Raw genomic sequence first — 14,790 nt, 5'->3', positions numbered from 1 at the left:
TAACTATATAGTAGTAGGCAAAATGATCAAAGCTGTATTTAGCCTATTCACAGCAGTAGACCTGTATCACTGTATGAAAAAAAAAACATGAAACATGACACATTACATATAACTGTACATCATCTGATCATCTAATATTTACAGATATCTAGGCTATATTAAACATTTATTTTATATTTGGCCTGTTATGAAATCATGTTTTGAACAATTTAGGCACAGCTCAGCTTTAAGAAACTCAAATAGCCTAGATGCATGCTTAGCATTTTGTAATCATTAAGGCTACTTTCACAAACTCTTAGTCAGCTGTATATCCTCTGATTTTAATATTTACTGATATCTAGGCAATATTTGTAACATTTATTTTGTATTTGGCCTGTTATGAAAACATGTAGAACAATTTAAACACATTGTGAAACTTCAAAACCGGATTACTCTGGAACGGCTAACTGTACAGGGGACTGCTTTACACCTTTGTGGTCGGTAAGGTCTGCTGTTTATTGCTATATATATTTTCTCCTGGGTTGAACGAAGGGTTCGTGAAGTATTCCACCGAGATGAATGGTTAGGGAGATGGGCGCAGAACATTATGTAGAATTATGATTAAACGAAATCATTTTATTTACTTTTCTCGCGAACTGTTCACCACAGCAATTAGTGGCTAACATCATTTAAAAGCTGAGGAAAAGCTCGTTTATGTGTTATACTTTTGATGTCTGTGTGATGAGTAGGCTGTTTCAGGAGTAGTTCAACTGTGAAGAATGGGTGAGTTTGGACGCACTTTTTTTCTTGCCATGCACTGTCACTTTCTCCACTGCGTAAAAGACTAAATTAATTTGCGCTGTGAATGCTAAAATTATTTTGACAGGCCATAGGCTAAATAAAGTCGGAGGGCTATTAGTCGGACGCAAAGCAGAATATTGAAAGAAGGGGGCACCAAGGCCACAGTGGCCTGTAAACCTCTGATTTTCAAAGGGGCATCACGGCCAACGCATGGGGCAACGACGTGGCCGCCGTGAAATTCCTACCCTACTGAAATGTGATGTCATGTGCCAGTGTGAAGCTTATGTCCATTCACTGCATTATCATTGCTTAGAAACATCAGAGCATCTTACAATGAAACAGCCTCACTGTAGTGATCACACAACACTCTATACAGTACATTTCACAAAACTGCACTTCCATATGGAACAAAAAAAGGAAATAGAATTAATTTCAGATATTTCTAGTGTAATGTTAATGTAATTAAGAAAACAATAACTGATTTTATAACATCATCACAGAACACCACCTTAACCACAGCTCTTTTATGTGAATGCAACAACATCCACTAACCGTAATGTCTGCAGTGTGCAGTGGGGATCCTGCAGTAAAGCACACAGCTGAGTCACTGCCAAGTCTCCTGGTATGTGATTACTCAGATTCAGGGTAGTCATGAGTAAGGGGTTTGAACCCACAGCTGAAGCCACAGCAGCACAGGCTTCCTCAGCAGCACTACTTTTCAGGAACCTGGACAAACAAGGAGGACAACAAACCCTTTATCTCACCTGGTCACTGATGTGGGCATAAAAAGACTCCAAGACTTTGGCAAATCAGGCCAGTCAGCAGTAATGAAATGATGACCTGCTACACATGCTGTTTTCAGGGGAAAGGATGTATTGCTACCCATTTCTGTGTTATTGTAACTGATTGGTCTGGTGCTGCAGCTTTAAATCTTACGGGTTCAGTTTTCTCTGCAGGATTTAGCTGATCTGGTGGTCCATTCAAATATGAAGTTCATTTCTAGTTATTAGAGACCAACTGAATCTCTACAGACGGTGTTTCCCCCACAAGAAAAAATCAACTTCAAGCAGTCTAGAAACTTCCTCCGTTTCATTGAAGATCTCTACAGTATGTGAGGCCTTTCACAGTCTTTGACACACAACTGGACTGTCCACTGTTTTCCAGAAATATACTTACTGGACATTTCTCAGTGTATATTGTGGATCCTCCTTTAGGTCTAAAAGCAGTTTGACTCCAGATTTCCCTGGATCATTTCCTCTGAGATCAAGATCTCTGAGGTATTTGGGATTTACCCTCAGGGCTGAAGCCAGACCAGAATAGCCCTTCTCTGTGATACTGCAGTCAGACAGCCTAGAAGGAAAGATTTCTTAGTCAATGCACCATAAATACACAATATTTAGTTTCCCAAGTAATGTGCGCGTAAAGGTTTTCTAGGCAACAACTTTTTAGATTAGCTTTCCCCCTGCAAAACTCTAAATTGGTTAACGGTATAAAAATGTGTGTGTGTGTGTGTGTGTGTGTGTGTGAATGATACTGCGAGAGAGAGAGAGAGATAGAGCGAGAGAGAGAGACATAGTGAGACTCCTGAGTCTCCTGCTTTATTAAAACTCAGCCACAGCTCTCTCATGTGTGAGGGGTTTGATCTCAGTGCTGATGCAAGAGCTCTGAAGCCTTCCTCTCCAAAACTGCAGTATGACAGGCTGTAGAGAGAAGTAGGGTAAATACTTAATCTGTCAAATTGACAATTATCTGTTAAATAAGATTGTGTGTATATTACAAATAATGTGTGCACAGTGTCTGTCTGTGTGTGTGTGTGTCTGTGCGAGTGTTTTGAATATATTGCAAAGACTACAGCTAACTGGGGCAGCCCTGGCCTACTGGTTAGCGCTTCAGACCGGAGGGTTGCCGGTTCGAACCCCGACCAGTAGGCATGGCTGAACTGCCCTTGTGTGTGTGTGTGTGTGTGTGTGTGTGTGTGTGTGTGTGTGTGTGTGTGTGTGTGTGTGTGCAAATGTGTGCATGGTGCAGGTGCAGGGAAGGTGCCTGTGCATTATACCTGAGCTCTTTCTTTAGTCATTTAACTATATGAACTTTCCTTTTCCAGTTTCAGCCAGATGATGATGTCCTAATCCAGTGCCCAGGAGACACCTCACCTCCACTGCTAGACACCTCACCAGCTCTGCGTGTGTATGTGTGTGATGGCACTACTGGTGCAGTTCTGTGTGTGTGTATGTGTGTGATAGCACTACTGGTGCAGTTCTGTGCGTGTGTATGTGTGTGATAGCACTACTGGTGCAGTGCGTGTGTATGTGTGTGATAGCACTACTGGTGCTCTGTGTCCGTGTGTATGTGTGTGATAGCACTACTGGTGCAGTGCGTGTGTATGTGTGTGATAGCACTACTGGTGCAGTTCTGTGTGTGTGTATGTGTGTGATGGCACTACTGGTGCAGTTCTGTGTGTGTGTATGTGTGAGATAGCACTACTGGTGCAGTTCTGTGTGTGTGTATGTGTGTGATAGCACTACTGGTGCTCTGTGTCCGTGTGTATGTGTGTGATAGCACTACTGGTGCAGTGCGTGTGTATGTGTGTGATAGCACTACTGGTGCAGTGCGTGTGTGTGTATGTGTGTGATAGCACTACTGGTGCAGTGTGTGTGTATGTGTGTGATAGCACTACTGGTGCAGTGTGTGTGTGTATGTGTGAGATAGCACTACTGGTGCAGTGCGTGTGTATGTGTGTGATAGCACTACTGGTGCAGTTCTGTGTGTGTGTATGTGTGTGATAGCACTACTGGTGCAGTTCTGTGTGTGTGTATGTGTGTGATAGCACTACTGGTGCAGTTCTGTGCGTCTGTATGTGTGAGATAGCAGTTCTGTGTGTGTGTATGTGTGTGATAGCACTACTGGTGCAGTTCTGTGTGTGTGTATGTGTGTGATAGCACTACTGGTGCAGTGCGTGTGTATGTGTGTGATAGCACTACTGGTGCAGTGCGTGTGTGTGTATGTGTGTGATAGCACTACTGGTGCAGTTCTGTGTGTGTGTATGTGTGTGATAGCACTACTGGTGCAGTTCTGTGTGTGTGTGTGTATGTGTGTGATAGCACTACTGGTGCAGTTCTGTGTGTGTGTATGTGTGTGATAGCACTACTGGTGCTCTGTGTCCGTGTGTATGTGTGTGATAGCACTACTGGTGCAGTGCGTGTGTATGTGTGTGATAGCACTACTGGTGCAGTGCGTGTGTGTGTATGTGTGTGATAGCACTACTGGTGCAGTGTGTGTGTATGTGTGTGATAGCACTACTGGTGCAGTGTGTGTGTGTATGTGTGAGATAGCACTACTGGTGCAGTGCGTGTGTATGTGTGTGATAGCACTACTGGTGCAGTTCTGTGTGTGTGTATGTGTGTGATAGCACTACTGGTGCAGTTCTGTGTGTGTGTATGTGTGTGATAGCACTACTGGTGCAGTTCTGTGCGTCTGTATGTGTGAGATAGCAGTTCTGTGTGTGTGTATGTGTGTGATAGCACTACTGGTGCAGTTCTGTGTGTGTGTATGTGTGTGATAGCACTACTGGTGCAGTGCGTGTGTATGTGTGTGATAGCACTACTGGTGCAGTGCGTGTGTGTGTATGTGTGTGATAGCACTACTGGTGCAGTTCTGTGTGTGTGTATGTGTGTGATAGCACTACTGGTGCAGTTCTGTGCGTGTGTGTGTATGTGTGTGATAGCACTACTGGTGCAGTTCTGTGTGTGTGTATGTGTGTGATAGCACTACTGGTGCAGTGCGTGTGTATGTGTGTGATAGCACTACTGGTGCAGTGTGTGTGTATGTGTGTGATAGCACTACTGGTGCAGTTCTGTGTGTGTGTATGTGTGTGATAGCACTACTGGTGCAGTTCTGTGCGTCTGTATGTGTGAGATAGCACTACTGGTGCAGTTCTGTGTGTGTGTATGTGTGTGATAGCACTACTGGTGCAGTTCTGTGTGTGTGTATGTGTGTGATAGCACTACTGGTGCAGTGCGTGTGTATGTGTGTGATAGCACTACTGGTGCAGTGCGTGTGTGTGTATGTGTGTGATAGCACTACTGGTGCAGTTCTGTGCGTGTGTATGTGTGTGATAGCACTACTGGTGCAGTTCTGTGTGTGTGTATGTGTGTGATAGCACTACTGGTGCAGTGTGTGTGTATGTGTGTGATAGCACTACTGGTGCAGTTCTGTGTGTGTGTATGTGTGTGATAGCACTACTGGTGCAGTTCTGTGTGTGTGTGTATGTGTGAGATAGCACTACTGGTGCAGTTCTGTGTGTGTGTATGTGTGAGATAGCACAGCATCAGGTAATTGCTAGTAGGTGTACAACTGCACGCTGCATGCAGGTTTTTGCCAACGCCCCCTCTTCACATTCCAGTCGCCCCCTGACTGCTTTAAATCTGGCGCAGGGTCGGATCGGCCGCAGTCTCTGACCCTAACAGCCACCACCCCGCTCTGCCACTCCTACTGTTTTTTTAATTAGCCTATGGATGATAAACGTAAGATTCTTGCAATTTGGTCGGAAAGGAGCACTTTCACCTTGAATTTGGTGTAAATAAACTTTTTTTTTAATTTGCTGATTTCAATTATTACATTTTGGAGCAGGTTCGAAAGGATGGATTCATCATTTATTCTTCATTGTAATTAGTATTGCAGCCATTTTCTCTTCGCAAAGGCTGTGCTCTCGAAAGGCCTTCTAGTAAGCATATTAAAATGAGTGTAATTTAGGGTGGAGTGTAGTGCTTGTGCATGTGCGCTTAATTTCATGTTAATTGGGATTTACAAAGAAAAGCTGTGTGGAATGCTGCGTGAGCAGAGTTTCATGCATCAGATTTTTGTTCTGTGAGTACGCTACTTTCCAGGTTTGCACGTACATACTGTTTTAGTATGAATTCAACGCAAGTCTTTGAACCTTTGGCCCCTGGTCTTTAATCAGCCAAAAAGGACACATGTAACTCCTCTCTTAGTTACTCTTCATTGGCTTCCTATAGTGGCCAGCATTACATGTAAATCTAAAAAAGCCTGCGCTCCCGCACTACCAGACTCACCAACAGCTTCATACACCAAGCTGTAAGGATGCTGAACTCTCTCCCTCCTCTCCCCCCTCCACCCTCAGCTACATAACATCCTGGACATTGGACCCACAATGGCCGCGTGCACTACTCCACTTGCACACTTGCACACTTGTACACTTTACAACTTGTTGTTGTCCTGAAAACACAACACATCTGCTGCTCTTACATAACTTGCACCACTATGTCACTTTCTTTCTTACTTAGGTCAAACAGAACTACACAAGCCTTTTATTGGCCTGACTTTGCACTAGTATTTTATTGACTGTCTATGCACAATTTCAACCAAATTTTGCTGCTCTTATTTTTTTCATTATTATATGTGCCCTCTTATTTACTTACTTTTTTGTTTACTTGAATGTTATGTTTGTCTGTGGACTTAAATTGGTAAAATATGTCTTGTCTTCACCGTGGGATAGTGAGAAACGTAATTTCGATCTCTTTGTATGTCTGGAACATGTGAAGAAATTGACAATAAAGCTGACTTTGACTTTGAAACTTTGATCTCTCACCTTGGCCCAGAGGACGTTTACTGGATCAGCTCCCTGCTATTTCAACTCATTGATCCAGCTTTACAGCCCCAATCACCCACTGCGGTCTTCTGATGAGTGTCTGTTGTGTAGACCAGCCATAAAGGCAAGGTCTAATTCAAGACTGTTTTCCTCAGTGGTTCCTCGTTGGTGCAATGAGTTCCTCAGTGCTCTGCATTCCTGTGCTTTGGGGATTTTAACAGGGGTCTAAATGACCAAGATGGCAGCGCGGATGCAATGCCCTATGTCTCTCCAGATTTTGTGAATTAGTGGTAATATGCTTATTTATTTCAAGTATTTTCGGTACAAACAGATAAGCGTACATATTGTACACCCGACAGGAACTTTTGGACATCGGTTCCTGCAATCCCGACATCTTTATCAGCGTAATCCCAGAGATTGCTAATTCAGTGAGACCTAAGAACTCCGCCAGACCGACTGGAAGGAATCTCAGATGGGCCAGAAAATGTAAACAAAGCCAATGTTCGCTCCCTGGTGAAACAAAATTAATGAACTGTGGCTGCAGATCACCACACACAGACTGATAATGGACTGAAACATCATGATTATCACAGAACCTTGGCTTAACAGCAAAATACCCAACAGCCCTATTGAGCTAGCTAGATGCTGCGGTAAGACCAGAGGTGGGGGTTTGTGCATTTATGTAAACAAAACTTGGTGCACGGACACTACCATCACCGAGAAGTGTAGATCTTTCTATCTGCCCAGGGAGTTTACATCTACTGTTGTGATGGCTGCCTATATACCAGATGCTAACGCTAAGCTTGCCATGAAAGAACTGCATTCTGCTATCAGTAAACAACCAAATTTCCCTCACGGGATCAAAAAAGTATATATACTTATACTTAACAACAAACTTTGCATCTCAAGGCAGCCTACATTGTCACGGGTAAAGACTGAAAGTAAAGACTGTACAGCCTAAATTCCATCTAAATGTATCATGCCCCACTAGAGACAAGACTTTGGACCATGTCTACACTAACATCGCTGAGGCATACAAAGACGTTCCCCTCCCCCACCTCATTGTTTCTACTGCCCACGTACTCAGCACTCATGAAATGTGTGTGAAACCCACAATGAGGACTGTCAAAGTGTGACCAGAGGGAGCTGACTCGGCACTTCAGCAGCGTTTTGGAAACACTGACTGGAGAGTGTTTGCCTCCTTCCTTCTGGACTGTATCAACTTCAACAGTGTCACCACCCTCAAACAGATTACCACTTTCCCTAATCAGAAGCCATGGCTGAACAGTGATGTCAAACTCCTGTGGATTGGACTGACATAGTTTACCTGTCACTAGCCCAGGCAGCTGTCCCTACGTGCTTTAAAACCACCTCCATCGTGCCGGTGCCAAAACACTCCACTGCAACGAGCCTTAATGATGTCTAGTTGCACTCACCCCCATCATCATGAAGTGCTTCGAGAGGCTGATCCTGGCCCACCTCAAGATCTGCTTACCACCCTCACTGGACCCCTTCCAATTTGCCTACCGTCAGAACAGGAGCACGGAGGATGCCATCTCTACGGCACTTCACTCCGCCCTGTCACACCTTAAGCTACACCTATGTGAAAATGCTGTTCATTGTGCTTTGCCGTGCCGTGAGGCGTTACCCCTTTTCCTCCCTCTGCCTTTATGGAGCCTCTGAGCACTAGGCATGTTGTTCCTGCCTTTATGGAGCCTCTGAGCACTAGGCATGTTGTTCCTGTTTGGCATGTCTGTCTTTCAACCTGCAGGAGGAGCTGGAGAGTTCCAGTGGATTTAGAATAGAAAAAACGCACTCTCAAGTATATTCTCTTTACTTATTTATTAATGCCATGTCCACAGACGCGTTTCAGCCTAAGCGTTTCTGACCCATTGTCAGTGTGTGTTCCAGTGGATTGCCATTAATGAGGGGCATGGCTCTGTGTCAATGGACTCTCTGTCATTCAGCCTCTCTGTCCTGTTCTGGCTTGACGCTGCTGAGAGCTGGCTGCGGCTACTCCAATTGCCTTTTCTTTATGCACTACACATAGCCTACACATTGCTGACACACGACACTTTATTTGATCTTTTGTTGCTTCCACTTACTGACTTATATAAATATTTGTAAATAAACTTCAGCTTATTATTTAAACGTTACCCGACGGTGTCAGTCTCCCTATGTCCTTACCCTTGAGCCAAGGTGTTTGTGACAATTGACTTTAGTTCAACATTCAACACCATCATCGCCTCCAACCATCCGCCATCGATCACCAAACTCAGTGAACTGGACATCAAAACTTCCCTCTGTAACTGGATTCTGGACTTCCTAACCAACTGACCTCAGTCTGTTAGGTTAGATAATCAGACCTCAACCCTCACCCTGAACACCGGCGTACCACAGGGCTGTGTGCTGAGCCCTCTCCTTTACTCCCTCTTCACCTATGACTGCACACCTGTACATGGCTCTAACACCATCGTCAAGTTTGCAGACGACACTACAGTGATTGGTCTCATCAGCAACAATGATGAGATAGGCCTACAGGGAAGCGGTCCAGCATTAATATTGTGGTGCACTGACAACAACCTGGCTCAACACCAAGAAGACCAAAGAGATCATTGTGACTTCAGGAAGTCAAAAGCTGACACACACACCCCCATCCTCATCAACGGGACTGAGGCGGAGCGTGTCACCAGCTTCAAGTTTCTGGGTGTCCACATCTCTAAGGATCTCTCTTGGACCCTCAACACCTCTACCCTGATCAAGAAGGCTCACCAGTGTCTCTTCTTCCTGAGGAAACTAAAGAAGGTACACCTTTCTTCTCAGATACTGGTTAACTTCTACCACAAGGCTTTGAAATGGTTCATGGAACGAAAACGAAACCAGAAACTTTATGATTTTTTTATGTTACGGAACAGAAACAATGTTTTAAAATAGTGGTAACCGGTTAATACCGGTTCTTTTTTTGTTTCTGGGAAGGTTTGTGTCTTCAATGAAATGGTGCGGGTCACCTCCTGTCATTCAGTGAATGCATGGAGAGTGCAGACAGACAGAGCTTGCCACTAGCAGGCAATCAAAAGGCCTATTAAGATTTCATTTCACCTGTTTTCTCTTTTTACTAGGCTGTGACAAACATTGTTGGAAAAAACATTAAGGCTACAGCATTAATTTATTTGGAAAAACGTAATCCACCAGTATCCACCCAAAATATACTGTATCAGAGTTTCCGCTAGAAAAAAATGGTGCCGGTCAAAGTGACCGGCAGAGGTTTCGTTTTCCGGACATTTTGATGATATGCCGGTCAAATATCCTATTATCGCTTCTTAATTAGTCAAATTGAGGAAAACTTGAGACAGGCTATGTAGCTTAAAGAATGACATAATCAGGCTGTATAAAATGCAACATTTTCATTAGCCTAACTTAAACATGCCTAACAAGATCTAACCAGTATCTTTTCATGGACAGAAGGAGTCCGCTTCGTTCGTTGTTTTAAAAAGGCGACGTTGTTTGTTGCTGCTACCCACGTTATCTCCAGTGGTGACTGTTTAACTTACACAGATGCGCACACACAAGAATGAGTGCTCACACCACTACCCCCTAATGCTATGCCTCTTTATTTGATAACAATAAATTAAGAAATGTTTCATATTCTGGGAAATGTTTAGTTTCTTTTTCTTTCGGCCGCGATTCAATGATACCGTTTAATTGTGCCAGAAATGATCCGCGGACCAGTACCCTGCAGATCATAGACAGATAACACATAGGCCTACTGTATGCTTTGGGTAAAGAACACTTTGCATGTCCAGTATACACGGAGAATGACAGTGTCTTGGAGCGGCCGCACCCCCCGCAACTCCACTTCCAATTCCAATGTCACTGATTCCGACAGATACGCCCGACACTTCTGCTTTTTATCTGTTGGTGGTGGAGTTGACCGGACATCTGAGGCTTCAGACGTAAGTGAAAAAACTTTTAAGGCTAGTCTGCCTGGGCCTGGCCATGTTTGAACCGCCTCACTCATGTTCGTTGTTTAACATGGTCGTTTTAAGCGTGCGCTTCCTATTTGAAATGCAGCTGCTTATTGTATGCAATGCTTATTCTCAAAATCAGATTGCGTTAGGGGACAGGATTATTAGCCAATTTCAATCGGACAATTTGACCGGAGAGATTTAATTTTGTCGGACATTTCATTTTTTTTTTCGAAACCCTGTACTGTATATATGACAGCATTTTTCATTTGACCAGGAAATTATTCAGGCCAAAGGCTATAGAAAGACACCATGCAGTTTGTATAAAGCAGAGGCCTAGTGTTTTATTGTTTGTATAAGTATATATACTTTTTTGATCCCGTGAGGGAAATTTGGTCTCTGCATTTAACCCAATCGGTGAATTAGTGAAACACAAACAGCACACAGTGAACACACAGTGAGGTGAAGCACACACTAATCCCAGTGCAGTGAGCTGCCTGCTTCAACAGCGGCGCTTGGGGAGCAGTGAGGGGTTAGGTGCCTTGCTCAAGGGCACTTCAGCCGTGGCCCACTGGTCGGGGCTCGAACCGGCAACCCTCCGGTTACAAGTCCAGAGTGCTAACCAAGGCCACGACTGCCCTTGCTGTAGGATAGAGTCTAAAAGACAATATTGTGACTATTAATAGCCAGTTTGAAAGCATACATATATTTTTGTCCGACAGCTGACATGGAACGTTATTAACCGGTTCAGGAACAATATTTTTTTGTTCTAACCGGTTCGGGAACATCAATTTTAGGGTCGGAACCAAAACCGGAAACGTTAAAATGGTGTTTCTGTTCAGAAAGAACCAAATCGGCAAAAAAATCTGGTTCAAAGCCCTCTTCTACCACTCTACCATCGAGGGCATCCTCACCAACTGTGTCACTGTATGGTATGGCAACTGCTCTGCCTCCGGCTGGAAAGCACTGCAGAGGGTGGTGAAAACTGCCCAACGCATCACCGTTTCTTCACTCCCCTTCATCGAGGCAATCCAGGGCAAGTGATGCTTGCGTAAGGTGCGCAGCATTATCAAAGACTGTTCTCACCCCACAGAATGTTCACCCCACTCCCTTCCGGGAGGTGTTACAGGTCTCTCTGTATCCGGACCAGAAGGTTCAGACCCCCCCCCCCACACACACACACACACACACATACTGCTGTGAGACTATCTGACTGCCGACCCTACCAGGCCCTGAATATGTTGCACTTTAACTATCTGCTGCTACTCCAATGCTGCTGTCTCAGTATTTTTAGTGTCTCTAGATTTTTAATATTGCTACTTATTTATTGATTTTAACTTATTAGATTGTATTCAGAGCTAAATTCCTCCTGATCTAATGAGAACTCAGTACTGTATTTCGCTCAACATGTTACAAGATGAATGACAATAAAAGTATTCTTGATCCTTGATCGGTATAATTACTTTTTCTGCTGTTAGTGAATGTGTGTGTGTGTGTATGTTGTCTGTATGCAGTGTTGGGGAGTAACGGAATACATGTACCGGCGTTACGTATTCAGAATACAAATTATAAGTAACTGTATTCCGATACAGTTACAAGTTAAATAGTTGGTATTTAGAATATAGTTACATTGTTGAAATCAATGGATTACATGACGATACTTCTTTGTTTCATAAGTGTATTCACTCTCTAAATAAATGAAGGCAACTCCATTTCCCAGAAGCTCCTGAAAGCAATCTATGATGAAATTCTTTCCATGTTTAAATCCAAGCCCCGCCGTCTTCCACTAGCCTCAAAACACAGCCAGCACGCATTATGGACGCATCATCGGAGACCCTGAAATGACTATTTGCACAGCAAATTCCTGATGTCTGTTCAAAGGATATTTTCCCAAGTATTAATAGCTCAAGCTACTTCGGCCAATCGGTTACACAGTTTGCTAATCAATAAACAAAGCCTAGTTCACGTGTTGATTTAGACCTACAATAAAACCAATCTCTAAAATAGGCACTGCATTCTAAGTTTTTTATTCTAACTTAAAATAGCTTCATGGATTTTTTTTTTCTTCTAATTAGATCTACATTTACTTTTTAAAATGAATTATATGGTGCAGCCTCTGAAGATTATTGTTGTGAGTAGCATATTTTAACGTGCGGTTTTTGATTGTCATTACACGATCACGTTCATTTTGAGAGCACTGATATAGCCTATAGTGTTTACCTTTACGGGTCATTTGCGTTCCACCTGTCATATGCGCCCCTCACTGGGTTGATGCCACCGAAAAATCTCACAGGCACACCTTAATTATAATTTATGGCTACGCCCTTAAAGTAGCCTATTTATTTTGTTTGTTTTAATTAGCCTAGTCGCCTGCTGTAGTTTTAGTGGTCACCTTGCTATTTTAAAGTTGTATCAGGTAGCTTAGTTGGCTTTACATTTACAACACACCAGAATAGGCCTTTTTAGTAGGCCTAAGCAAGATTTGATGGCCTCATTCCTACACTTATAAAATGCAATTCAATGCGGAAGTAATCTAAGTATTCAGAATACGTTACTCAGATTGAGTAACGTAACGGAATATGTTACAAATGACATTTTTGGGCATGCATTCTGTATTCTGTAACGGAATACGTTTTGAAAGTAACCCTCCCAACACTGTCTGTATGCTACTGTGACCTTGAATTTCGCCTAGGGATCAATAAAGTATCTATCTATCTATCTATCTATCTATCTATCTATATGGATACAAAAACTGAGTTTAGAAGACCCTCAATGTCACCAACTTTGCATTTTGTTCGATATGTAGGGCCCTATCTAAAACTAATGGGCATGCAGCACAAACTCTTAATGGTCTAATCATACTGAGAACATGTCTGTCTTTCACCTTACAAAGTTTGAGCAGGCTGGGAATAATACTTTTCAAGATATTAATGCCTAAACATGGCCTCCAAGATAACGCCTTTCTGAGAGTCTAAAAAAAGATCAAGGGTGAAGAAAATTATGAAAACATTGGAATTTAACAAAAATATTTTACAGTTTTGGGATCTAAATATTAAGTATACAAACGTTGAGCCACATCTGAAACGGTGTTTTGTATTTGAAACTCATTTTGTATTTTTCCTAATTTAATTTGACACAGAATGACCCAAATGCAACTTCCTGTGCAACTGCTGACTGCACCTTTAAAGAGGCATATTTTTTTGTAAATTCTTGTCAAAAGCACCAAATTATAAGGGGGTGAATACATTTTAAAGGCACTGTAGGTATACACATACTTCTATTTATTATTCATGTACATTTCAAAGACATTAAAGCAGACCCATTTATTTTACAATCCTATGCTCTGTATCAGTTTAAATTCAGTAGGCATGGTCATGCAATGTTGGATGCAGTGTTTGTGTGTAAATGTCTTACCTGAGTGTCTCCAGTGCACAGTTTGGGTTACCCAGTCCACAACATAATTTTTGGACCCCACTGTCTCCCATATTGTTGTCACTGAGGTCCAGATCTTTCAGCCTTGAAGATGCTTTGGTGAGGACAGATGCCAGACCTGCACAGCTCCTCTCAGTGAGCCCACAACTGTTCAGCCTTAAGGGAAAAACATTCCACTCGTTACTAGACTCTCTGGAGAAGACTCTCTTAATCACACTTAATATCAACTTAAACAATATACCTCCCTCCATTTCTGCCAATACATATTGCTATCCTACTCACAGAGCCTTTTGGGATTCCTCTATCACTGGTTGCAGCCTTAGGAGACATTCATCACATCTGCTGTACTTCTTCAAGTCAAATACATCCAGCTTTTCTTCTGATGTCAGAAGCACAAACACGAGAGCTGACCACTGTGTGGATGAGAGTTTGGCTGCTGAAAGTGTCCCTGCACTCAGGAAGCTCTGGACCTCCGTCACTAAGGAGTGATCATTGACTTCATTCAGACAGTGGAACAGGTTGACAACTTTTTCTGATGATGGAATCTCCCTGATCTTTGTCTTAATGTAACTGGTTATTTCCTCTTTGCCTTCATTGTGTACTCTCTGTAGTAGGCCACGTAGGAGCTTCTGGTTGGATTCCAGAGAGAGGCCAAGAAGGAAACGGAGGAAAAGATCAAAGTGCCCATCTTCATGTTCCAAGGCTTTGTCCACAGCACTCTTCTGCAAAGTCGTCATGGAGTTATGCACTGGACTGCTTTCAACAGCTCTGGGGGCCTGCTGTGGGGACATGATATCTTTCCCTTCCGTTATAAACATCAGGATCACATACAAAGCTGCAAGATATTCCTGGATGCTCAGGTGCACAAAACAGTACAACTTTTCCTGATGAAGGCCTGACTCTTCATGAAAGATCTGGGTGCAAATTCCACAGTGTACTGCTGCTTCTCTGACATCAATACCACTGTCACTCAGGTCATCTTCATAAAAGATCAGGTTGCCCTTC

At 43.1% G+C, this 14,790-nt stretch overlaps 1 protein-coding gene across 2 annotated transcripts in view; it reads right to left on the bottom strand.

Annotated features, from left to right (window-relative positions):
• Nucleotides 1-14,790, bottom strand: part of LOC121715131 — a 315,706-nt gene that overhangs the window by 12,751 nt on the left and 288,165 nt on the right. For both annotated transcript variants that reach the window (XM_042100520.1, XM_042100522.1), the window contains 2 exons: nucleotides 1,957-2,130; nucleotides 1,333-1,506 (listed from right to left, as the gene is read on the bottom strand). In XM_042100520.1, the coding sequence (XP_041956454.1) occupies nucleotides 1,333-1,506; nucleotides 1,957-2,130 (348 nt within the window). The remainder of the gene's footprint in view (nucleotides 1-1,332; nucleotides 1,507-1,956; nucleotides 2,131-14,790) is intronic.

This window comes from Alosa sapidissima, chromosome 8 (genome assembly GCF_018492685.1).
Source record: "Alosa sapidissima isolate fAloSap1 chromosome 8, fAloSap1.pri, whole genome shotgun sequence".
NCBI lineage: Eukaryota > Metazoa > Chordata > Actinopteri > Clupeiformes > Clupeidae > Alosa > Alosa sapidissima.
Note: the sequence above shows the minus strand (reverse complement) of the source record. Positions and strands in the feature narration are given on the sequence as shown.